At 42.0% G+C, this 26,502-nt stretch overlaps 1 protein-coding gene across 1 annotated transcript in view; it reads left to right on the top strand.

Moving 5' to 3' along the window:
* The window catches only part of PCSK2 (proprotein convertase subtilisin/kexin type 2), a 220,561-nt gene that overhangs the window by 155,158 nt on the left and 38,901 nt on the right, over positions 1 to 26,502 (top strand). The window contains exon 7 of the mRNA XM_010972898.3: positions 21,175 to 21,263. Coding sequence (XP_010971200.2) covers positions 21,175 to 21,263 — 89 coding nt within the window. The remainder of the gene's footprint in view (positions 1 to 21,174; positions 21,264 to 26,502) is intronic.

The raw sequence follows: 26,502 nt of genomic DNA, 5'->3' as shown, positions 1-26,502 counted from the left end.
CTGTTTTCTTTTGAAGACTTGACTCTCACCAGTAAAGTAATCTCAATGCTACACTAAATTATATTGTGATTTTTTTTTCTTTTCCATGGCTGCATTCCCTAAATTCTTGAAATTTTTTTAATATGGCGATGCTCCTCTGGAATTATCTTTCACTGTTTTGTTGTGTTGAACTAGGGATTATTTGCCAACTTATTAAAGCTACAAGAAAAGAGGAATAATAAGAAAGTATTTCTCAACCCGCCGCAAGGTGCTTTTAAACAGGCGGATCTGATTTGATCCACTGAAGCTGTTGCAGAGAACTTTTTTGCCCCATGAGTCTGTGTCTGTCTGTTTTGGAAAAGTGTTTTTGCTGTACCCTGTTGCCAGCTCATGTAGTCCCTTTCAACAAAACAGTAAGTGTAACTGGCTGAGGTTTGAAGTGTTTTATTTAATTGACGTATGATTAGCTGCATCTCGTATGTAGCACAATGATTCACTATTTGTATACATTGCAAAACGATCACCACTATTTAGTCTGGTTAACATCCAACACCACACAGTCACATTAAAGAAATTTTTTTGCTTGTGATGAGAACTTTTGAGATCCGCTCTCCCAGCAACTTTCGATTACACAATACAGTATTATTGACTATATGTTTTCAAGTATTACTTGGCATCTTACCATGCAAAACTACCCAATGGTTCAGCCAAAAATGTGACTTTTCTTCAGCCCGTTTTTCTACTAAACATGTAAATCCAGTCTCTTTTTTCTCCAAGTAAAATTCTTGCCTAAATGGTTGATTGCATGCAAGAAATGTCAAGAAATTAACATGTGTGGCTTGCTCAATCAAAATCGACTAAATTTTAAACCTGGTACTTCCCAATTATTGATGGTCTTGGGTGAAGTCGATGAGAATGTATGAATTTCAGTTACCGGCATAAAAATACATTATGTGTACAGCACTTTACTCATTTCTTCTACTTCTCCTGACAGACTGGTGGTAGATTAGAAAAACGCTGTCATTCTCTGTCTAGTGATAAAGGAACAGGTTCAGAAATGTTCCCTGACTCCCCTGGTCAAACAATCAGAAAATATCAAAGCCTTCACTTAAAACCAAGCTCCATAAATGTTTCTAAATCCAAATTGCACCATTCTTTTATTTTTTTTTTTGAAGGGGGGAGGTACTTAAGTTTATTTATTCATTTACTTCCTTTTTTAATGGAGGTACTAAGGATTGAACCCAGGACCTCTTTCATGCTAAGCACACACTCTACCACTGAGCTATACCCTCCCCACAAAATTGCACCATTCTTTTATAAGTATCATTTTTATTATAAAGGACAGAAGGCATGATAATAAGTGGCCAGGGACAAGTGACCAGTGAACCAAATAGCTTAGACTCTGTTCCTACAATTAGCAAATAGACCAGAGAATGTCTGGGGCACAGACTGAGCACACAGGGTGTGGCAGTTACAGAAAATGCAGGAAAGAAGAAAGATGAAAACACAATTCAAACCTGTAACATTATTAAAAGTGCATGGCTAATATCCAATAGCTCAGTTCAGTCTCCATCAGCTTCATCTGCAGCTTTCAAATCATCATGCAGGGTTTGGAAGTGTGTGTTCCGGGGGTAAAGATATATTTTTTACACATTCGCCTTGTTTAGGTGTGAGAAATTTTGACTTGACATGTCTCTTCCCCACTGTGACTTACAACCCTAGGTCCTAGCATCCCCTTAGCTAATAAACCATTTTCAGACACAGGGATGTGAAGTCACCAATTAGAAGTCACTGAGCCAGAGTGGGACTTTGTTAACAGCCGCCTGGAACCCTGTGTTGAGAAGGACCTCGTGCCTGGCATCAACACGGTTGGTGACTGGCTGTCCACATAATATCAGGAAGGGCAGTAGCAACAAGTGTGCCAGCTCCTGCCTTCTCTCTGCAGCTACTGGGTACTAAATTCATCTTTGATGGATTGATCCAGCACAACAATATAACCAACAGAATGATTCCCCTGCTACCCCATTTTCTGAACCCAAACACAACCTCCCCTAGTAGGTCTTCCTACATGATGGGCTATAGGAATATTCTATAAAGTAAAACAAGAGCAAAAACTGGGATGTCCTCTATCTTAAATATTTTCATTGGCAAACTTGTTCTTGAAAGTTGAATTTTAAACAGGCTAAAATCCTCTAGGACTAATTAATGCTTAGTGCAATAAAATTCTTCATTGCCACTGGCAGAATTCCCAAGTGTCCAATTGGCTGAGACACAGTCACAGTGAGTCAGGCAAGTATGATTTTTGCCTCTTCGGGAACCAGTGACTCAAGACACAGTGTCCACTCTGACCGATAATGAAGTGGGGATTTTCCCAATTAGCAAGTCATTTTCAGAGATCCTTACCCACCACAGCTTGTTATTACACAGACTGGATGGTACCACAGTTTAAACCATGGCCTCTCAAAACTTAACTACTATTGTAAATGATTATGGGAGGAAGCGGGGTCAAAGTTCAGGTCCTCAGCACCAGGAGGATCTGTGGTCTGAAAAATGGGGTCTGTCCTGGAGATGATTCCCATTTGGCACGAGGAGCATTTGAATGTAGCATCCTTCACATGAGTGCAGGATATGTTTATTAAAAGTTCCCTCTTGGATGAAATATTATACTAGTATTTCCTTCAGTATAACTAAGGGCTTGTGGAAGGAGGGAGGAGAGCAGTGGAGGGTTTAGAGGAAATAAAATTGATCATGAGTTAGTCGTTGTTAAAGCCGGGTGTTGGTTACATGAGATTTCAGTCTACCTTTGTTTATGTCTGATATTTTCTAGAACAAGAAGTAATTTGTAAAAGCACAGGGCATAAAAAGAGGTCATAAAGAAATGGGACTTTACAGTTTTGTAAAATGGGACTAACAGTTTTGATAGGTAAGCTTCTGAGGAGTTTGCAATATCCCATGAGGAGGTGACCTCAAATCACCTAAGTGCTGAACGGAGCCAGGACCAAAATAACACAACAAGGAACGCTAACACCTATTAAGCAGTTACTATGTTTAAGGCACTGTTCTAAATGCTTTGCACGTATTAATTCTCATCATAACTCTCTGAAATAGGTATAAACATTATTATCCCATTTTGGAACCTAAGGCACAGAAAGGTTAAGTAACGTGCTCAAGGTCACACAGCTCCTAAGTGTCAGAGACAGGATTTGACACCAGTGAGGGGGAGCCACAAGCATGGCCTCCTAGTAAAGATGCTTTGGAACATGGAGAAATGCAAAATTATCCTCGGCATGGCTTCCTTGAAGAGGTGGCTTTTGGTCCAGGATTTGAAATGAAGGCAAATACAGAGTTGGGAGGGAGGGAGGGTGAATGTATTCTGGGGTGAAGGTACAATTTAGGCAAAGAAGGGAAGGCAGGAGATACAGACATGCTCAAGAGGTAGCGTGGATAACTGAGCTGGAAGTTAGAGGCTTATGCAGGAGGGTTGCAATCCAAGAAGGCTGCACGGAGGAGGTGAGCATGAGGGGTTTGGACAGGTTGCTAGGGGGAAAGAGGAGAGATCTTGCGGTTGGGTTGGAAACTGGGCATGGGGCATAGATGAGGGCCATTCTCCCCGGCACTCAAGGAATGCTGCTACCCAGAGGCTCCAGAAGCCTTGAGCACGCACTTGCCTTTGGCTGGAGCAGGGTTTACTGCCTACACAGCACGAGCCTCTGACCAGCTGTGCAGCTCGAGGCATGATGCACTTTCTTCCCTTATTCTCTTCCGGACATGGGCACCAAATCCAACACCCCATCTTTGCTCAGAAGTCTTGGGGCTCTTGGATAAGCTTGTTTCAGTATCAAAACTCCAATGAAGGGCTGGCAGAGGCTGAGCAGCTGCTGCTGGGCCAGCCACCCTGCCTGCCACATGGTGTGAGAACTCAGAAGGAGCTGCTGCACAGCAAAGGCAGCGGCTCTCCATCACGGCCTTTGCACGGCTGTGGGGAGTAGAAAATCAGATGCACCACCCGGGGCACTCACACGAAGGAGCAAGGAAAACATTCCCCTTGGATGGGAAACTGAGTTTAATAGCAGCATGTGTCTCCTGGGCTGTCCTCAGGCTTTAAAACACCGTATCTCCCCTCTGTGCTTATTGCAAAAATTGTTTTCCGTCAACTGTGCATTTCTTTAAGATCACACTCAAAAGTCTTAGCCAAGGACTCTTTATGAAGGCAAACTTCATACAAATGTAGGGCTGATTTTAGGGGATGTGTATATTAGAATTCCTTGCTCTGTGCTTAATTTGATTCTGTAGGATGATTCCTTTTGAAGCAGAGCAAGTGTGTTTATCCTACTGTGAGCCATTTCATAATTACATGCATTATCTGTGCTCCGGGGATGTATTTGAAACACAGTAGAGAAATTTGCAATAGGAGTATCATTTCCTCCTAGCTTGCAATCAGAGAAATACAGATGGCCAAGTGAAATAATAATAATAACAACAGCAGCAGCAGCAGTCGCAACAGTAACAATAACCCGAATTGCAAAAAGGTAAAAAATAAAACACATTTAATGAGCATCAATTATATATATTGCAGAACAGATATAACTGACTTGCTGTGAGGCGTCAGGATCGAACGTCACATTTTTTTTCTTGCTGACATTCAATAAGTATTGATTGGCTGGCTGATGGGTGTGTGGCATACATCTCAGCCACACCAAGATGTTGAGTGGTCTTGACATTGGTCCATTTTAGAGCTGCCTGCTTCTCCCAAGGTTTGCAGCCCATGCTGTCAATAATCTTCCAGCCTGTCTCGGTTTTAGATCAATGTTTGGTGATGCATTGCAGAGCCTTATTCCGTTCCGGTGCTGCTGTCCATAAAAATCTCTCTTGCATAGCATTTCTGTGACAGGCATGCACCACTGAAATGTCATCGCCGCCATCAGCAATATTCATGGAGCATCACTGGGGCCAGCACACTCTTGTCTATTACACCCTAAACAGTAAGAGATTCTGGATTCAATGTAAGTCCTGGCCACAAAAATTTTACCGTAAATTCAGGAAGAGAGAAGACATTTATTATTCAAGCAACCAAGATGAAGGGAAGGAAGGATAGATGGATACCAAGAAATATCTATCTCTCTGTGAGCTCGTCTGATTGATCGCATTAGTTAAACTTTCAAGTAAGATTTTCAGTGATGAACTTTTCTTTAATTAAGTCATATTTCATTTTGAAGAACCCAATGCGACAAGCCAATGCAGAACATGGGAGAAAAATGTCCTCTCTGGTTGGCTATTAGCACAGTGATGGAAGCCGATACTTCACCCTGGTGACACTTAATGGTTTAGAAATAGACGAACATCTTTCCCTCTGTCTTTATGGAATAATTCTGAAATCATGTCCTGGATAATAAAATTCAAACTGCCTTCAAAGACCTAATCTAAGTTTTTCTTTCCTGTGAGCTTTGAGACTGCCTCATAAGCCGATATTAGCTCAAAGGTTGCTGTTTGCAATTAACCCTCTCTCTGTCCAGACAGAGCGTGGTGAGCTCCAACAAAGTTTAATTCTGTAAGCTCTTCTGAGCCATTGGAGAAATATCACAAAGTGGGTTTTTTTTAAATTTCTAGTCTTCTGCCTGGACTATACAAGTTTTCATCATTTAAATTTTCCCCTTCAGCTAAAATAAGTAGACTTAACACAGATTTGGAGGTTTTGGGGAGAATTCTGTAGATTGCAAAAGAAACTTCCGTATGTTGGTATAATCATTTCTACTTTGGAAACTAATGTTGTGCATACCATATAGGGGATTTTATGGTCCACAGGTGGCAATGATTTTTTTCCTTAAGACAGAAAAATTCAGTAGATTATAATGGACAAATGCAGTTGTATGTTAACTGCTTGGTATGGAATAAATGCTCCCTGAATCAGTTTTCCCCATCTGTAAGATGGGACTAAAAGTCCACGTTGAAGGCTTGCATGAGGGATTAGAGATATGTACACAGAGCCCTTGGTACTGAGCACAGCACATGGTAGGCACTTTCTAAATGGCAGCAAATGTAATTGTGAAATTCAGTGAAGCAGTTTCTACAGCATCTAAATTGAAGGTCCTCCAACTAGACAGAAAATTTATGCCAAAAGAGTAAATGGATGGTCCCACTATTCATTCTCAGACATCCATTCTCTCATCTGAGATTTTGACAGAAACTAGATAATAGCTCAAGCTTAAACTTTCTGGTGCCTGTGTTTCTGCATTGCTGATTGAAAGAGGAGTTATATCCAAAGATAGCTTGTATGCATGAGACAAGTTTGATCTATCAGGAAAATTGAATAGCCTGCATCTAGCTTCAGGAAGATGGAGAGCCTCTTCACTTCTCCAGAAAGCACTGAATGCTTGCCAGCAGACCCTGGTGGGGTTTTCCCCAGAAGCAGCTACACATTCTCACCTGTCTAAACCTTTGGGCTCTTGAGACGCCCAAAGCCTTACCCTGTGGAGCACACTAGACATTAGCCAGCAAACATGATTGATGCCAGATTAGCTAGCTAATCTCTACATTTCAGCTCCAATATATCTAACATTGAAGCATCTCTCTCCAAAGACATGGCTGAAAAGACTGTAGCTGGTCGCTATGGAAATGTGGTTATCTAAGAATCTGTACACCTAGGTAGTTTAGAGACTAGAGGACAAAGACAACCTCATGCCCATGAACCTGGCCAAGTTGTCCACCAGCTTGCTGAGTGAATCCGCCTTATCCCCAATATCTCTGTGAATCCAGAGCCCTAAAACACCAATATAAGGCCTGGATGTGGGATATAGAACGAAGATGTCGATTGAAACAACCATAGAACCAATGGCCAGGAAAGGAGCCTAAAAGGAAGAGAGAGAGAAAGAAGGTGGGGGGGGGAATCTCCAGGTCAAAAATAGCCTACAATCCAAAATTTCAAATTATCTGGAAAGTAAAAATACACCCCATAAAATGAAAAACTCAGGGTATAAATTTATACCAGGTGAAATTAACTTCATGGAGAGTCTTGAAAAAGACTTTAAAATAGGTTATGTTCAGTTTGCCCAGAGCAATAATTCATGGATGACATCCATTTAAAAAGAAAAATTAATGATGTGAGGAACACAAGCAAAAATCAACACAAATATGAAAGGGAACCAGTTACAAGTTTTTTAAAATGTAGCCTCTAGATTGAAATCTCAATACATGGGATAAAATCTAACCTGGATGCCGCTGAAGAGGTAACTACTGAATTGAAGAGAATACTGTCAGCAAACATTAATTTTTTTACATTTTTTGTATTGAGTTATAGTTATTTTGAAATGTTGTGTCAATTTACAGTGTAGAGCACAATTTTTCAGTTATACATTAACATACATATACTCATTGTCACATTCTTTTTCACTGTGAGCTACCACAAGATCTTGTATGTATTTCCCTGTGCGATACAGTATAACATTATTTATCTATTCTACATATGCCTGTCAGTATCTACAAATTTCGAACTCCCAGACTGTCCCTTCCCACCCCCTCCCCCTTGGCAACCACAAGTTTGTATCTATGTCTATGAGTCTGTTTCTGTTTTGTATTTATGTTCTCTTTTTTTTTTTTTAGATTCCACATATGAGTTACCTCATATGGTATTTTTCTTTCTCTTTCTGGCTTACTTCACTTAGAATGACATTCTCCAGGGACATCCACATTGCTGCAAATGGCATTATGTTGTCATTTTTATGGCTTTATAGTATCCCATTGTATAAATATACCACCGAGTCTCTATCTAGCCATCTGTCGATGGACATTTAGGTTGTTTCCATGTCTTGGCTATTGTAAATAGTGCTGCTATGAACAGTGGGGTGAAGGTGTCTTTTTGAAGTAGGGTTCCTTCTGGATATACGCCCAGGAGTGGGATTCCTGGGTCATGTGGTAAATCTATTCCTAGTCTTTCGAGGAATCTCCATACTGTTTTCCATAGTGGCTGCACCAAACTGCATTTCCACCAACAGTGTAGGAGGGTTTCCTTTTCTCCACAGCTTCTCCAGCATTTGTCATTTGTGGACTTTTGAATGATGGCCATTGACAGGTGTGATGTAATATCTCATTGTAGTTTTGATTTGCATTTCTCTGATAATTAGTGATATGGAGCATTTTTTCATGTGCCTATTGATCATTTGTATTTCTTCCTTGGAGAGTTGCTTGTTTAGGTCTTCTGCCCATTTTTGGATTGGGTTGTTTGTTTCTTTCTTACTAAGTCGTATGAACTGTTTATATATTCTGGACATTAAGCCTTTGTTGGTTTCATCTTTTGCAAAAATTTTCTCCCATTCCGTAGGTTGTCATTTTGTTTTGCTTATGTTTTCCTTTGCTGTGCAGAAGCTTCTAAGATTAATTTGGTCCCATTTGTTTATTCTTGCTTTTATTTCTATTGCTTGGGTAGACTGGCCTAGGAGAACAGTTTTGAGATATGTGAGATAATGTTTTGCCTGTATTTTCTTCTAGGAGGTTTATTGTATCTTGTCTTATGTTTAAGTCTTCGATCAATTTTGAGTTTGTTTTTGTGTATGGTGTAAGGAAGTGTTCTAGCTTCACTGATTGACATGCTGCTGTCCAGTTTTCCCAACACCATTTGCTGAAGAGACTGTCTTTATTCCAGTGTATATTCTTGCCTCCTTTGTCAAAGATTAGTTGACCAAAAGTTTGTGGGTTCATTTCTGGGCTCTCTATTCTGTTCCATTGGTCCATATGTCTGTTTTTGTACCAATACCATGCTGTCTTGATGACTGTAGCTCTGTAGTAATGTCTGAAGTCTGGGAGAGTTTTCCTCCAGCCTATTTCTTTTTCTTCAGTAATGCTTTGGCAATTCTAGGTCTTTTGTGGTTCCATATAAATTTTATTATGATTTGTTCTAGTTCTGTGAAATATGTCCTGGGTAATTTGATAAGGATTGCATTGAATCTGTAGATTGCTTTGGAAAGTATGATCATTTTAACAATATTGATTCTTCTGATCCAGGAGCATAGGATATCTTTCCATTTTTTTAAGTTTTCTTTAATTTCCTTAATCAGTGTTTTATAGTTTTCCATGTATAAGTCTTTCACCTCCTTTGGTTAGATTTATTCCTAGGTATTTTATTCCTTTGGGTGCTATTTTTAAGGGGATTGTTTCTTTACTTTCTTTTTCTGTTGATTTATCATTAGCATAAAGAAATGCAACTGATTTTTGAATGTTAACTTTGTAACCTGCTACCTTGCTGAATTCTTCGATTATTTCTAGTGGTTTTTGTGTGGAGCTTTTAGGGTTTTCTATATATAGTATCATGTCATGTGCATATAGTGACAATTTTACTTCTTCTTTTCCAATTTGGATCCCTTTTATTTCTATCTCTTGCCTGATTGCTGTAGCTAGGACTTCCGAGACTATGTTGAATAGGAGTGGTGATAGCAGGTCATCTTGTCTTGTCCCAGATTTTAGTTGGAAGCTTTTGAGTTTTTCACCATTGAGTACTATGCTGGCTGTAGGTTTGTCATCTATAGCTTTTATTATGTTGAGATATGATCCCTCTATACCCACTTTGGTGACAGTTTTTATCATAAATGGGTGTTGAATTTTATCAAAAGCTTTTTCTGCATCTATTGAGGTGATCATGTGGTTTTTGTCCTTTCTCTTGTTGATTTGCATATGTTGAACCACCCTTGTGTTCCTGGGATGAACCCCACTTTATCATGATGTATAATCTTTTTTATGTGCTGTTGGATTCTATTTGCTAATATTTTGGTAAGGATATTTGTATCTATGTTCATCAGTGATATTGGTCTGTAATTCTCTTTTTTGGTGGTGTCTTTGCCTAATTTTAGTATCAAGGTGACGGTGGCTTCATAGAATGAGTTTGGGAGTACCCCCTCCTTTTCAGTCTTCTGGAAGAGTTTGAGAAGGACTGGTATGAGTTCTTCTTTGTATGTTTGGTAGAATTCCCCAGTGAAGCCATCTGGTCCTGGACTTTCATTTGTAGGGAGGTTTTTTACTAGTAATTCAATTTCATTTCTAGTGATCGGTTTGTTCAAGTGGTCAGTTTCTTCTTGATTCAGTCTTGGTAGATTGTATGTTTCCAGAAACTTGTCCATCTCCTCTAGGTTATCTGTTTTGCTTCCATATAGTTGTTCATAATATTCTCATGTGATATTCTGTATTTCTATGTTATTTGTTGTAATTTCTGCATTTTCCTTTCTTATTTTGCTTATTTGTGCTCTCTCTTTTTTCTTCTTTGTGAGTTTGGCCAGAGGTTTGTCGATTTTATTTACTTTTTTAAAAAATCATTTTTTGGTTTGACTGATTTCTTCTATTGTTTTTTTAATCTCTATTTTATTTATTTCCTCCCTGATGTTTATTATTTCCTTCCTTCTGCTGACTTTGGGTTATTTTGCTCTTCTTTTTCTAATTCTTTTAGCTGGTAGGTTAGATTGTTTATTTGAGATTATTGTTCTTTTTTGAGGAAGGCCTGTATCACTATCAACTTCCCTCTTAGCACTGCCTTTGCTGCCTACCATAAATTATGTGTGGTCATGTTTTCATTTTCATTTGTCTCAAGGTGTTTTTTTATTTCAACTTTGATTTCATCATTGACCCATTGGTTTTTTGATGCTTTCTTTTTTTTTTCTCCTTTGATTTTCTGTAGTTGACTTCTAGTTTCATGACAATGTGGTAAGTAAAGATGCTTGAGATAATTTCTATCTTCTTAAAATTGTTGAGGCTTCTTTTGTGCCCACGTACATGATCAATCCTAGAAAATGTTCCATGAGCACTTGAAAAGAATGTATATCCTATTTTTGGGGTGTGTAATGCTCTGAAAATATCTACAAAATCTAATTTTACTATTGTATCATTTAGTTTCTCTGTTGTCTTATTCTGTCTGGAAGATCTGTCTGGTGATGTTAACATGGTGTTAAAATCTCCTAAAATGATTGTATTCCCATCAATTTCCCCCTTTATCTCTGTTCGTAATTGTTTTATGTACTTAGGTGCTCCTATATTGGGTGCATATATATTAATGAATGTAATATCCTCATCTTGTATTACTCCTTTAATCATTATAAAATGTCATTCTTTATCTTTCTTTATGGCCTTTGTTTTAAAGTCTATTTTGTCTGAAATCAGTATTGTTACACCTGCTTTTTTGGCTTTCCATTTGCATGGAATATCCTTTTCCACCTTTTCATTCTCGATCTATATGTGTCCTTCTCCCTAAAGTGGGTCTCTTGTATGCAGCATATTGAAGGTTCTTGTTTTATTATCCAGTCTGCCACTCTATGTCTTTTTATTGGAGCATTTGGTCCACTAACATTTACAGTAATTAATGATAGGTGTGTGTTTATTGCCATTTTGAACTTATTTTTGCAGTTGATTTGGTATTTCCTCTTTGTTCCTTTCTTCTTCCTTTAGTGGTTTGATATTTTTCTTTGTATTATCTTGGAATTTATTTAGTTTTTGTGACTCACTTGTAAGTTTTTGGTTGTGGTTACCCTTTTTTGTAAGTCTATTAACCCATTACTATAACTATTTGTATTAAACAGATAGTAATATAAGCTCAAACCCATCCTACTGAGAACAAAAAATTTTCAAAAGGAAAAAAAAAACTCTGTATTTTCTTGCTTCCCTTTCCCACTCTTAATGATTTAGATGTCTTCTTTTACAATTTCATGTTTACTCTATTTGTAATTCATGTTTACTCTATTTGTATTTATCACCTTTCTAGTTATGAGTTTCTCATTTTTGTAGCATCCAGCTTCTTTTCTATTTAGAGTAGAACTTTCAATATTTCTTTTAGCATGGGTTTAGTGTTGCTAAACTCTTCTAGTTTTTGCTTGTTTGTGACGTTCTTTATCTCTCCTTCTATTCTAAAGGATAACTTTGCTGGATAAAGCATCCTAGGCTGCATCTTTTTTTCATTCAGGACTTTGAATATATCTTGCCACTCCCTTCTGGCATGTAGCGTTTGTGTAGAGAAATCAGCTGAGAGCCTTATGGGGGTTCCCTTGTAACTCACTCTTTGTTTTTCTCTTGCTGCCTTTAGGATCATTTTTTTATCCTCGACTCTGGCCATCTTGACTATAATATGTCTTGGTGTGAGTCTGTTTGGATTCTTCTTGTTTGGGACCCTCTGAACTTCCTGTACTTGGATATCTGATTCCTTCTTTAGGTTTGGGAAGTTTTCAGTCATGATTTCTTCAAATACCTTTTCAATCCACTTTGTTCTTTCTTCCCCTTCTGGAACCCCTATTATATGTAGATTGGTATGTCTTATATTATCCCATAGGTCCCTTATATTGTTTTCATTAGTTTTATTTGTTCTTCTCTCAGCTGTTCTGATTGGGTTCTTTCTGTTGTCCTGTCTTCTAGGTCACTTATTTGTTCTTCTGCATTATCTAGCCTGCTTTGTACAGCCTTTAGATCAGCTTTCATCTCAGCAAATGAGTTTTCCAATTTTACTTGGCTTTTATTTACAGCTTCAATTTCATTTTTGACATATTTTACATCTCTAAACACTGTTTCTTTTAGTTCCTTCAGTACTTTGATCAGTCCTTTTTTGAAATCTTGATCTAGTAGGCCATCAATGTCTGTTTCATTGATCATTCTTTCAGGGGATTTCTCTTGTTCTTTTAATTGGGAGTGGTTCCTCTTCTTCTTCATCTTGCTCATATCTCTCTGGCACTGTGGCTTATGGAGTGTCAGTTACCTATTGTGGTTCTTAAAGAGTTTATTTATTTATCTATCTAAAGCCTTTGCAGGAATAAAACTTCAAAAAAAAGAGAATTTTTAAGAAAGGGAGGGGGAAAAAGGCTTAAAAACAGTGTATAATCAATAACAGAACAAGTTGAAGCAGAATAACAATCGAGTTGAGATGTCTTTTAAAAACCTTAAAAAAAGGAGAAAAGAATAAAAAAAAAATTGAAACCTGTGTATATAATCAGTAACAGGAGATCAAAACCAAGAGAAATAAAAATGAAATGAGGTGGATTTTAAAAAATAATAATAAAAATATTTTAAAAGAAAAATTCAAAAAGGATTAAAACTGGAGATATATACAATTGTTTAAACAGTAAAAATTAAAAAGGTAATAGAAAATAGAACAGATTAAAAAAAGATAAAAGAAAAAGGGGGGTGTGTTCTCGTGGAGACTGTGCACTCTTAATGATTTTATCGAGAGGTCTTTCTGTCTTCACCTTGCATCACTAACTCAGCTCATGCTTCCAGAGGCCCTCCATTGGCGCCCTTGATCTGTGCTGCTCCTGATGCCCCCTCCCAACACTACAGTCAGGTGGGCAGGCAGGTCACACCCCCTCCCAACAGCAAGGCCAACGGCAGGTCACACCCCCTCCCAATGCTGTGGTCAGATGCTGTGTTCGTGCAAGGTAGGCAGGCAGGTTGCAACCCTTCTTAGCACTGTGGTCAGGTGTCATGGTCCTGCTAGGAAGGCAGGTGCCCACCTGCCCTCTCCCAGCACCAGTCACTGCCCTGCTCGGTGCAGCTGCCCATTCTGCCTCGGGTCAGCACTTGGTAGCCAGTCTGGGGGAGACAGCAGAATAGCCCTGCCCTGCTCTGTGCCAAAACTCAGCTCCTTGTTTGTCTTGATGGCACAAGTTCTCAGAGGTACCAGGGCAGTATGATCCTATCTGCCTCAGGGTGTAAACAAGTCTCCATCTGGCCTTTGAGGCTGCTAAGCCCTTAAGTATGGATTCAGGTTTTGACCCCACACCCGCCTGGGTCCTAAGCGCCAGGGGATATGGTGGCTGTGGCTGAGCTCTGCCTCTCTTCTCCTGAAAACCTTCCACGGGTTTTCAGAGATAGGAGATATGGCACCCTTCCCCCCAGGGCACATCAGCTGTGTTGTTTTATGGAGGGCCCAGGTTGTTTTGCCCTGTGTACCCACTCATCCATGGTGTGCAGTACCCTGCAGTCCCCCAGGGATGCCTCAGTGCAGCTGTCCCAGTCCTTCACCCAGCTCAGGCAGCCTGTCCCATCCCCCACCTGCCTCTTTGCCTCTAGGGCTGGGGGTTGTGGAGACCCTCCGTGCCCATTTAATTTAGTTCTGTCAGTCAAGGGCTGCTCCATACAGATCTGAGCCTCGGAAGTTCCCCCTCCGTCCCACTGACTTCTCCACTGGAAAGGGGGAGACCCAGTGAACAAATGCTATTCCTCCTTTGCTGCTCCCTCCCCGTGGGAACAGTCCCACACTGTTTTGCTTTTTCTTCTTTCTTTTTTTCTTTTCTCCTACCAGATTTGTGGTGTCTGCCTTTTGAAGAGGGCGATTTCCTGTCAGAGTTCAGCAGGTGCTCTGGCTGGCTGGGTGGGTCCATGGATGTGAATTTTGGTGTATTTGTGGGAGAGGGTGAGCTAAGAGTATCCTTCTACTCTGCCATCTTGGCCTATCTGATCAGCAAACATTATTTTTAATGCTGAAACTTTGATAGCATTCTCTTTAATGCTGGGACAGAATAAAGATGCTGCCTGTCATCTCTTATTTGACACTATGCCATGCCTCATAGTCAATGAAATAAGTATAAATCTAAGAAAAGATAAATGAGAACATTAATGAGAAAATTATAAAACTTAGAAAAGACATAGAAGATGTCCTGAATGAATGGAGTGATATACTAAGTTCATGGATAGGAAAATGGAATAATATAAAGATGTCAAGTTAACCTACTGATTCAATGAAATTTCAATGAAAGTCTCAATGGAAGTTTTCTATGAAACTATACAAAATGGCCCTAAAGTTGATATGGAAAAGCAAAGGGCCAAGTATACAATAGGAAAACAAGGAAGGAAAAGGAAGAGGATAATGAATATGAAAAAAATAAATAAAAGAGAAGAGAAGGAGCATTAACAACAGCAAGGTGGAGCCATCGAAACACAATAAAACTGTAGTAATTTTGAGAGCAAGGTTAGCATAGAGAGAGAAAAAAGATCAGAGAAACAGAATAGAGATCCCAGAAACACACCCTTAGATAGAGAGAGGCTTAATATATGACCAAGATGGCAATAAAAACAGTAAGGAAAGGATGGTGTGATGACAGTCAATAAATGATGTTAGCTGTTTGTAGGGGGAAATAGGCATCCACCTTGCATACTGAGCATAAATAAATTCCAGGGGAATTAAAACCCAAATGGATAGAAACCTTTGAGAATCAAAGTGTAAGAGAACATATTTATGATCCTGGAATAGAGGTGGATTTTTTTAAAAAACAAGATACTAAATGGCAAAGAAGAGGAAAAGATTGATACACCTGGCCACCCTAAAGTTACTTTCGTCCAAAAAGTCACAACAAACCAAGCAGAAAACAAGCCACTGGCCAGGAGCAGATATGTGCAATAAGTATTATGGAAAAAAAATGAATTAGTATCCACAATATAGAAAGAACAGCCACAAACCAATGAAAAACAGATAACTCACAAGAAAATAAAAGTCTATGCACAGATGATTAAGAGAAAACGTGAGATAATCCACATATGAAAATATATTCAATCTTCCTAGTAATGAGGAAGATGCAAAATAAAACAACGAGATACCATTTCACAGCAGCTGGGTTAGCAAAAATGGTAACGTTTGACGATCCTAGATGTTGGCAAGGATGTCAAGCAACAGGAGCTCTCCCACTCTGCTGGAGGTAGTATGCATATTCCATGCAGCCTGTTTTCACCCAGACAGACATAACCCAGAGAAACTGCTGCACGTGTGCAAGGAAATAATGCACAAAAACATTTCTTTTCAAATTATTTGTAATAGCAAGCAAATTACAAGCAACCTAAGCGCCTATCACTAGGCGTATGAATAAGTAAATTGCGGCATGTTTGTAAACGAAATACAGCAGAGCACGGAAAATGAATGCACCAGAATTTGTGAAAAAGTCTCAGAAATGTGAGTTTAAAAGGCAAATTTAAATAGCTCATATGCTACGAAACACTTGTACAGAGTTTGAAAACATGCAAACAGTGGTCTCCATGAGTATGCATATCTGACTGTAAGGCATTCACATAAAAGCATGCACAGGCATTTCAATCATCAGACTTAGTATATTGGTCACCTCTGAGGAACCAAAGAGGGGAATGCGCTCAGGGAGGGCCTCGATTGTATCTATAAAGATTTATTTCTTTAAAAAAGACCTATGCCAGTGTAAAACACACGGGTGTGCCCTTGTAGTTGCAGACACCTTTGGTCACGAGGATATCCTACATACCCTGACTGGTCATGCACAGAACTACATGCTTGGCTTTGCTCAGGAAGGCGGGGATTGGCCTGGAGACCATAACGTTACTGCATACTTGCTCTGCTTTTTAATGTGCTCCTGTGACCAAAGTCTCCGTGACAAATAAGTAAATGTTCTTTATTCTCCCTGTCCTGTTCCCTCAAGGGTTCATTTTCCTCAAGGCATATGCTTTAGAATTGAAAACCATAAGGAGTATAATAGGATGAAAGGAGGTACGTGATCAAAAGAGATTTCGTTTACCTTCCCAGGTAAATGGGAGTTGTCTTAAAAAAAACACAATAGAAATGCTCAGCATACACCAGGTCTTGCTGAATAGTACACTCCCTTCCCTAACTGTCCTTTGAATCAACTTCCCATTTTCTCTACACACTGTCACTGCCTTAGTTTTCATCCTTCTCACCACAGCAATGGCTTTCTCTTCTTTTCTCTATTTCTTTTTTTAATTAAAGTATAGTCAGTTACAATGTGTCAATTTCTAGTGTACAGCACAATGTCCCAGTCATACATATACACACATAAATTTGTTTTCACATTCTTTTTCATTAAATGCTATAGCAAGATATTGAATATAGTTCTTTGTGCTATACAGAAGAAATTTGTTTTTTTATCTATTTTTATATATAGTGGCTAGCATTTGCAAATCTCCAACTCCCAAATTCATCCCTTCCCACCCCCTTTCCAAGATAACCATGAAATTGTTTACCATGTTTGGAAACCTGCTTCTGTTTTGTAGATGAGGTTATTAGTGGCCTCTTTTTTCTTTTTTTTTAGATCCACATGAGTGATATCATATGGCATTTTCTTTCTCTTTCTGGCTTACTTCGCTTAGAATGATGATCTCCAGTTCCATCCATGTAGCTCAAATGGCATTAATTTATTCTTTTTATGGCTGAGTAGTATTCCATTGTATAAATATACCACAGTTTCTTTATCCAGTCATCTGTTGATGGGCATTTAGGTTGTCTCCATGTCTTGGATATTGTAAATAGTGCTGCTATAAACATTGGGGAGCATGTGTCTTTATGAATTAGAGTTCCCTCTGGATATATGTCCAGGAATGGGATTGCTGGATCATGTGATAACTCTACTTTTAGTTTTTTAAGGAACCTCCATACTGTCCTCCATAGTGGCTGCAGTGAACTGCATTCCCACCAGCAGTGTAGGAGGGTTCCCTTTCCTCCACACCCTCTCCAGCATTTATTGTTTGTGGACTTTTGAATGATGGCCATTCTGACTGGTGTGAGGTGATACCTTGTTGTAGTTTTGATTTGCACTTCTCTGATAATTAGTGATATTGTGCATGGCTTTCTCTTCTTGCTCTCCCTGTAAACCAACCACCATCTTGTTAATTAAGTGTGATAATGGTATTATTGTTATTTAGGATATTATCATTTTTAAAGATATATACTAAAACAATTTCAGGAAAAAATAACATTTATATTTTTCTTTAAACTCAGTCACCAAAAAAAAAGATGAACAAATATGGCAAAATATTGATTGTCCTTGTATCCATAAGGCTATTCATTTGATTAACTAAAGAATAAAAATGACCAAATGTCTTCTATTAATAGAGATCTGACTGAGTAACCTATAGTAGATCCCACCCAATAAAAACAGTCTGACGTATGGAAAACATTCAACTCTGACAGACGTGGGTGGTGGCCGTCGGAGGCCTGTTGTGTTACTCACTGAATCGGTCTGTACTTCTGGATTAGGGCTGTTCTGGCCACATGACACCCCAACTCCTGTCACTTGCCTCCAATGACCTTTGTTAGAAGGAGGCCAAACAAGCCGCCGACATTTGTCCCTCATCCCCCACAGCTCTTTCTGCTTCTGACGGAAGTGGCCCATGTTTTATTCCAGAGACAAGAGGGAGCTCCCGAATGTTCTTGAGGAAGCCAAGGGACCAGATGAAAATGGACTTGGAAAGACTTTCCTGACATTCAGGGGAGCAAGCACGTTCACCCGAGATGATCAGGAAAACAGGACGGAAGGGGAGGCATGCGAGGCCGTGGGAACGGAGCAGACAGGGGCCCAGGGGTGTGAGAGGGCCTGGTGTCACGGACAGCTACAGGGAGCCTCCACTCGCTTACAGATAACTCGTGATGCTGAATTTCATGATGAAGTGTTTCTTCCCACACGTTCCTCAGGAGAGCCCATGACATTCATCGCCCTTCTTCAAGGCCAAAATTAAGGCTATGAAAGCCCTCAGTGTCTCTAATTTGCTCAAGCCAGTTCACACACCTCAGGCCCCCAGATTTCAGTGAGCAGTTTGGGGCAGGAGGGTAGTGGGCTGGTCTATAACCGAGCGTTGGTCTCGGGCCCAGCGTCTCTGAGACTCAACCTTGACATCTGTGAAATGGAGCAGCACCGACGCACCCCCTCCTGAGGGGAGGAAAGGGGTGAGGCAGGAGACGCTCTGGGGCCGCACCTGGGGAGGAGCAGCTGCCCCATAAACGGCAGGTGGCGGAGCAGGGCTCCCGCTGCCCCAGCACGTCTGTGGCCCCAGATGTCGGTCAGAGCAGTGACTGCTCCAGGCAAGGCCTGACTGCACATTTCAGGCCTTGGAAAGGAGAGCTTGACAGGGCCAATGATTAAATAATAAGGAAATTAGTGCTCAGTCAAATTAGCCTTGGCATTGATTTTTAAAACTTTTATTCAAATATTTATTTGTTCAGCACGACCCAAACAGCAAGCAGACCAGCCAAATTTAATCAGGATCCATTCAAGTTCTGTTTTTAAAATATATAAGTGCATATAATATGAAGTATATACCGGTACTTTTACTATGGTTTTATTTTACATATTTAAATATGTAACGTAGATTATATATAATGTATAAGTGTTCATACCTATAAATACATAAATAAATCATTATAAATATATATAATTTATTTTATATATTTTGCATATAAAATATACAAGTACAACTTGTTTTATATATACAAGTAGATATAAGTACAACTATATACTTAAATATGTACATTTAACATGTACACAGGAATCATTATAAAGTGTGTGTGTGTGTGTGTATATGTGTGTGTGTATATATATATATATATTTCACTTTATACATATACATATGTGTGGACTTCCATGGTGTTTTTCAGAACTATATTTACCATTTTCTTCAGCACTAGGAATAAGACAGGGGCTATGAAAGCCACGCCCATGATAGTTTCTCCCAACAAGTTAAGCCCTAACTAAGCACCTTCTACAAAAGTCCCAGCTGAGGTTTACTGAAGTCTTACAGACAAGCAGACAGGGGTGGACCCAGTCAGCACGTGGGGTTTCCACAGAGCTTCCACCGCAGGGCCGACCTCTGCAGTAACTATGAGGTTTCCTTGTATGCAACATACAGGTTTCTTCCTTGTTCCAAAGGGAATTTGGAGCCCGTGAGATATGCAGCCTCTGAAGAGGCAGGATTTACTTTTGCTCATACGGAGAAGAAAATACATGTGAATATTTTGTTCAATCCTCGGATGTGATTTTTTTTTAAGGGTGGGTGTTTGCCCCCGAAGAATGTCACCAACAGCACTCTCTGGTCTGCACTGCTGAAATCAGGACTTCCCGGGCTCCCCAGCCAATCAGCCTCTTCCCCACAGCCCCTTGCTGTACCGGCCGTGGTGTAGAGTGAGCGGGAAGCCAGCCCTGACCCCCGCCGTCCTCACCACAGGCCATGAAGGCGTGAGGCCAGCCACCCCGGTAACCCTTCAGCTGCTTCTCGGACCATTAAGATGGACTTTCAGGGTTGCAGCTGGTAGTGTCCAGTGATGTGTGCCTTGGCCTCCTCCACATCTTGAAGGCTGTTTGGGTCAAAACACGGCACTCTGATTGACTTAGTGTTTATGCTTGGTTCAGTTCCCCATTGCTGTTTAACAAACGGTCCCAAAACTTTGGCTTAAAAAACAAACATTTACTTGCTCAGAATCCTGTCATGTAAGCGGGGACACATGTTTCTCTCCAAGTGCTGCTGACGGGATGATCTGCCCGGGTCTGCAGGAGGAAGACCTCCAGGGGCCTCACCTGGGGTGTTGGAGCAATAGGGGTGGCTGGGCTGCTCTCTCCACACAGCTCCACCCGTGGGCACCTGCACCAGCAGGCAGAAGGCATCTTTGCACTGCATCTCATGGTCCAGGCACTCCACCAGGCCAGCCCAACTCAAGGGGAGGGGCAGCACACACGGTGGGGAGAACTGTTTGGATTCCTTTGGTATAACAGAGAAGAGAGCAAAAGGGAGAAAGTTAATGAAATGATGTGTCTATTGCAGAGAACGTTCTAGAACGTGAGACTTGAGAAGGCGTTGCTCAGAACTGTTAAGGCCAACAACCTTCAGAAAGATTCTCTAACGGATGCCCAGGGTTCTTAATCTGGTCAGCCTCAAGCTTCTGTAGACGCCCTGAAACTGAGTGCCAAGTGTTGCCTGTGTGGGCTTTTATGTCCCTGGAGGGAGGTGGGGGAACTGTAACCTTCAATCCAACCCCAAAGGAAGCTATAATCCAAAAAAAGGTAAATAACCATTACCCTGTAACTGACAGGCAGCATCACCCGACGGTGGACAGAAGCAGCCTTGAAAATAACCACCAGCCCACAGTTCAAAAAAAAAAAAAATTGCAGCTATTCATCGAGCATCAACCCTAGATTGTTTCCTTTTCACAGAAAGCCTATAACTGTCTTCTGCAGGAAGACACTTCAAATTTTAAAGATCACCTTTCAAGACTGAAAATGTTCTGAGAAGCTTCTTTCCAGTAGAAAGAAGCCAATGGCAGGAAGGGCAGCTGGGAGGTGCGAGGGGAGGGAAGACAATAAACAGATGGAAAATCCAGAGGCCTGGGCTGGCTCTGGGCTAATGCAACCATTGGAAAGAAATTGCTTCAACAGACAGAATTTAAGGCACCTTCTCCAGAGTCGTTTGACCCTGTGTCTAATTTGGCTTTATTTTTCTCTGCAGCCACGGGACCCGATGCGCCGGGGAAGTGTCTGCCGCCGCCAACAACAACATCTGTGGGGTTGGAGTGGCTTACAGCTCCAAGGTGGCAGGTAAGCTGTCCCTGCCAAAGGGCCCGAGAAGGCATCACACTCTGGTCCCCAGCCTGGCCGGAGCCGGGGAAAAATTCCCAGCAGAGCAGGCTAGCCAAGACTGGTAGATTTAGCACGAATGAAAAGAAAAATTTTTTTAATTTAACCTATATGGCAATATCAATAAAATTTAAAATTGTTTAAGGTCCACAGATCATGAGCACAGAGAACAATGAAGTCTTACCAGTGGTTTCACCCATGTAACCATCAAGAAACCACACCCCGAAGCCTTCCACCCCAGTCACTGCCCATACACACTGCCCCTACACACTGCCCCCGATTTCTGGCAGCAAATATTGGTTACCCGCAGGTTCTAAACTTTATATAGCTGAAATTGTGCTGTCTGGACTCTTTTTGTATCTGTATCCACAACATTTTCAAATAAAGACAGTAGAATCTAAGGAGGTAAACACAAATTATTGTAAATGTACTGAGATCTCTTCAAAATGTTTTTGGGTTTTGGCTTTGGGGTTTTGTTTGGTTTTGTTTCTGCATAATGCATCTCATATTTAAAGAAGTCTATCCTACCTAGAATGTTTGTATTAAATTCCATGGGAGGGAATTTAACAAGTTCCTCTTTATGGGGCCTTTAGAAGTGAGGGTGACAGGTCACCAGAAATTTGGAAAACAACATCACCAACCACCCTCCAAAAAAAGAGGGAGAGAATGAGAGAGAAAGAATGAGGGAGAGAGGTTCATAAACTTTTAGCAAGATGCAGGAGGATGGAGTGGCTCCTGGCTCATTCCAAGTTTTGCATCAAATTTGGTTCTTAATTTATTCAGGCTGAGTCACCCAACCTTGTTATTCTTTTTTTTCACAACGGTCTTGGTATTTTTTTTTCTGGTGATTTAATGGAACCATAAACATACTCTGTGCTGACACTTGCATTTTCAAGGACCTAAACCAAGCGAGAGCAACCTGTGCCACCCCACCATTAACCTCTTTCGACACTGTTTGCTAAGAGGCTCCCCTGAGCTGGGTGCTGGATTTCACAGAACAGCACCTCTACCTCTGGGGCGTTCTGAAATGCAGCCAGGGAGGATTTGCCCCTCGGCTTTCAGCTCACTGTACTCTGCGTGCCTCCAAAACACTGGCACTCAAATGTCAGAAAGCACCATGAACTCAGGGGAAAGGACATCACCTAGTTAATATTTTACAAGCCAGGCTCACACTTTGGGTGTGAGGAGGTGGGTTCCCTATTCACAGCACAGACTGGAGGCAACTGAAAACTTCAAGCCTGGATTTCTCGTTCACAATGATGGTCTTCAAAAGAGTTTTGAAGTTGTTACATGCCCAGAGTAACTTTTTGAAGAAGGGAGTCTTAGAACTACTGCCTGCAAAAATGAAGACTTGGGATTAGCGCACGGCATTCGGGGGTCCACTGGGGTCCTCTTCTCCCTCTGCTTCTTCTATCTTTTTCTCTCTTATCACATGCACCTTGAAAACATCTGAGTTGCTCATCAAGTGTACCGAATTCTCCTGCTCTCTTGGTTTGAATTCCCTAAAAGCAAAGCTGAGGCAGGGATTTGGGTACAAGGCATTTCTTTGGGAAGTGACTCCTGGAAGCCAGAGTGAGGGAAAGAGAAAGGAATATGGTGAAGTGAGGGACCAGCAAAGGGTGTGGAGATGAGCTGGTGGCTCCCACGGACAGCTGGGGCTCTGAGGGACTATGGGGACACCCTTCAGAATTGTCCCCCAAGGTGAGGAGGCTGGGGAGTTTACCTACCAACTCCCATTCCCTCAATGAGGTGGGGGGTCTCCTGGGCCACGAGCAACTGGCCTGTCCAGCTTGACGTTCACAAGGGTTGAGCACAACCCCCAAGACAGAGAACGCACCCCAGGCAAAGACCTTCAGATGGGACCAGTGGGTCCAGGCAGAGTGTGACAGCCTCTGACTCACCCCTGATCCCAAAGGTGAGTGACGCAGCCTGCCCTCAGAGACATGTCTTGACCCGTGTTTGTGAACCCCGAGAGCTCCCAGGTCTCACACAGTGCTCTGAGGATCCAGAAACTGAGCCCAGAGCCGGTGGGAGGCATGCCCAGCCACACCAAGATTCCCGTCCCTTAACCCCAGCTTTGCTGCCCTGTAACCACACACACGGTCCTAAGTGCTCAAGGGCAGGGGAGCTCCAGCCCCAAACTGTGCCCACCGGAAGCGTAAGAATTCTTCACGAGGAAGCCCTGGAGAGTTACTCAAGGATCGCAACAACAGCAGAATTTGATCTTACAGACTTCAGGGGAACATTTTGTTCATTTTGGCTGGCAATTCCCAAAGTTGGCTGGTTTTCATTCTTCTGAATAAGCCATACCCGCCAAAGAATCTGGCCTTCTGAGCGAGGGAGGACTAGAGCGCCACCTGGTGGCAAAATGAGATCATTGCGTTCCCCGGCCGTCAGTGCCGAGGTGTTCAGTCACAGGTTAGGAGTCGCCGGGGGCAATGTCCCAAGTCCCTCCAGAGTCCCAGGTCTCTCTTCACTGTCTTCAAAAAAGGGCTAAAGTTGAGGTGCTGTCAGATCTCAGTCCATAAGAAGAAAAGAAAGTGGAGATGAGATTCGAAAACAAGTCCTCTGAATGGAAACAAGGAGAAAATCACTGAGCGTCGCTGCGTCTGCCCATCAGCCTGTTGGCTTCTCTTCCGCTCACAACTTGGCTCGTTTTTCCATGGAGATTCCTGTCTTTTCTTGTTAATTTGCATGTATTCTCAGATACTAGCCCCTGATCAGTGTTAGTCAGCACAAGTACCTTCTCCAACACTTCCACACGAGGCCCTCAGTCCACCTGCATTCCATCTTCACATGTTGTGCTAGCTGGAAATCCAGTTTTATTTTTCTCCACATAGTAAGCCAGTGTTCCCAGTACTATCTATTCAAGAGTCTGTCCTGTCCCTCTGACTCTTGGTGCCACCCTCACTGTGTATTAAGGTCCCATACATAAGTGGTGAGTCTCTGTGTAAATCTAATCTAGACGAAACTTCCTTGCCAGCGTAAGTCAGGAAGGGTAGCCCTTCTCCTTTTACCACTGGGCCTTTGAATGTGCTCTGCCCTCTGCCCAGAATGCCTCCCCCTACGCTCAACTTGGCCACCTCCTCTTCATCCTTCAGCAGTCAGGTCCCCTGTGGCGTCCTCCAGCATCACCAACAAGGCCAGTCCCTCATTTGCACTTGATAAAGCATGCTGAGTCTTTCCTGCCCTGCACCGACTACCGTCAGCTATTGTATGTTCTTGTGCATGGTTATCTGATCAATATCTCACTCCCCTGGCAGACAACGATCTCCACAAAGACAGGAGCCAAGTCTGTTTGCTCTCAGCCCTGTACCTACGACAGGGTCTGGCACACAGTGGATGCCCAGACCTCGTCTGCTGAGTGACAGGAAGCAAGGAAGGAATAAAGAGGAAGGGTCAGTGGATAAACCCATGATGAGCAGTAGAGATTAGCCATTGCAGAAAAGAATTGGTGGTTGAATGGAGTTGAGGGATTCAGGGCATAAGGACCCAAAGCTGATGGAATTTCCACCAGGACACAGAAGTATCTCCTCTTCCACCAGCACCATCTCCCCTTTGTACTTTATCCCAATCAAATTCATTCCAAGAAGACCTGGGCATTCTCATCACCCCCTTCCCTCCCCAGCAAGGCACCGTGGGAATGTCCACCAGCAGGAGCTGCCCCAGGGCCCAGCCATGAAGACAGGGAGGGGAATCCCTTTGCATGAACACCCGAGGCTGCTCCAGGCTAACGAGCACCACACTATTGACTGTTATCAAAGCACCCTGACATTTCTTGACCAGCAATGAATTGCTTCCACATAGTTGCCAATAAAACTCACAATATTTCAATGAATTTAAGTAGATTTTATCTGACTTTTAAATAAAGCAGTAAAAAAAAAAATCTCCTGTTAGCACAATGATTAACATGTTTTCAGATCCTTAAGACCTAGACCAGCGTGAATTTGCTCCTTAGCCTGTCAAGGAATATTCGTGAGCACAAAAGGTGGTCACTGGGACACTGGGGTGTGGGGGCAGACGGAGCGTTTCCTGGTGTCTCGTACAAGCTCACCTTTTGTAACAGCAGGAAAGGCAGAGGACTTAGCTTAAATCCCTGGGCCGGGCAGCCCCCAGAGCCCAGGGAACCTCCAACTCTAAAAGGGTCACGAATTCAGTGCTCAGGCCGGGGAGGGCAGGCAATAGAAATGCTTGATGTGCGCTCTTTCCTCCCCATCAAATCGCATTAGCCAATGGAGCGTTTTGCAAAAGTGAAGTCACTGAGTTCTGGCTCCCTGGGCTTCCCTCTCTCCCTCTGCCTCTCACTCTCACTCTCTTGCCTGCATCTGTTCTCTTTCTCTCTCTCTTTCTCTCTCTCTCTCTCTCTCTGTCTCTGTCTCTCTCTGTCTCTTCCTCTCTCTCTCTTCCCTGTAGCTCTTAGAGCATCCAGGGACAGAGAAGAGTCTCTCGCTAAAAACCCTTGGGTCACCCTGAGTCTCGGTCTTGGCTGCACATGGTACAATTGCTTGCAAAAATTAATACTGTATCACATTCAATTAATGCATGCCTCATTCCTCCCGAGCTTAACGAGATTAAAAGAGTCGGGCGCCTGGCCCCTGAATATCAATCAGAGTCTTGCTCCCAGTCTATAGCCACCCCAGCCTCCCTTGATGCTAAAACAGTCAGAAGATTAATTCACACCAGCTCCGATGCTCTGGGCAGCACAGAGGGAGCCAGGGAGGGGATGAAGAGGGAAGCAGGCAGAGGGACAAGGGCTGCAGGGGAGAGAGCAAAGGGCGCAGCTGGAAGCACCACACGCCAGCTGCAGAACAAAATCCAGCGTCGCCATTGTTTGGCACCTGGGACTGTCCAGGCTCGCTTTGGCCGGAGTTGAACTTCTCTCACTTTCTGGCTGAGGCAGGCTGTTCGGTGCTGGTCGTCCGGGCACTGGATGCATTCAAGACCACCCGAGTTTTCTCCTTGCAGACAAGTGAGTACCAGCCTCTCTGTGATGTTTCTCCGCCCACAAAGTGGACACAGTTTGCAAGAACAAGAAGAAGCTGTGTTATCTAGTTTATCTGTAAGCTGTTGGCCACCTTTGTTGAATAGATTCTTTTCAATACGAAAAATACAGATGGGCCAAAAGCAAAACATAGAGTTTTAGATTTCCTATCCTTTATAAAATGAACCATACAATTTAGCTTCCAGAAAGTTCGACCCA

This window comes from Camelus bactrianus, chromosome 19, assembly GCF_048773025.1.
Source record: "Camelus bactrianus isolate YW-2024 breed Bactrian camel chromosome 19, ASM4877302v1, whole genome shotgun sequence".
Taxonomy (NCBI): domain Eukaryota; kingdom Metazoa; phylum Chordata; class Mammalia; order Artiodactyla; family Camelidae; genus Camelus; species Camelus bactrianus.
The sequence above is the reverse complement of the archived record's forward strand: the minus strand, read 5'-3'. Positions and strand labels throughout refer to the sequence as shown.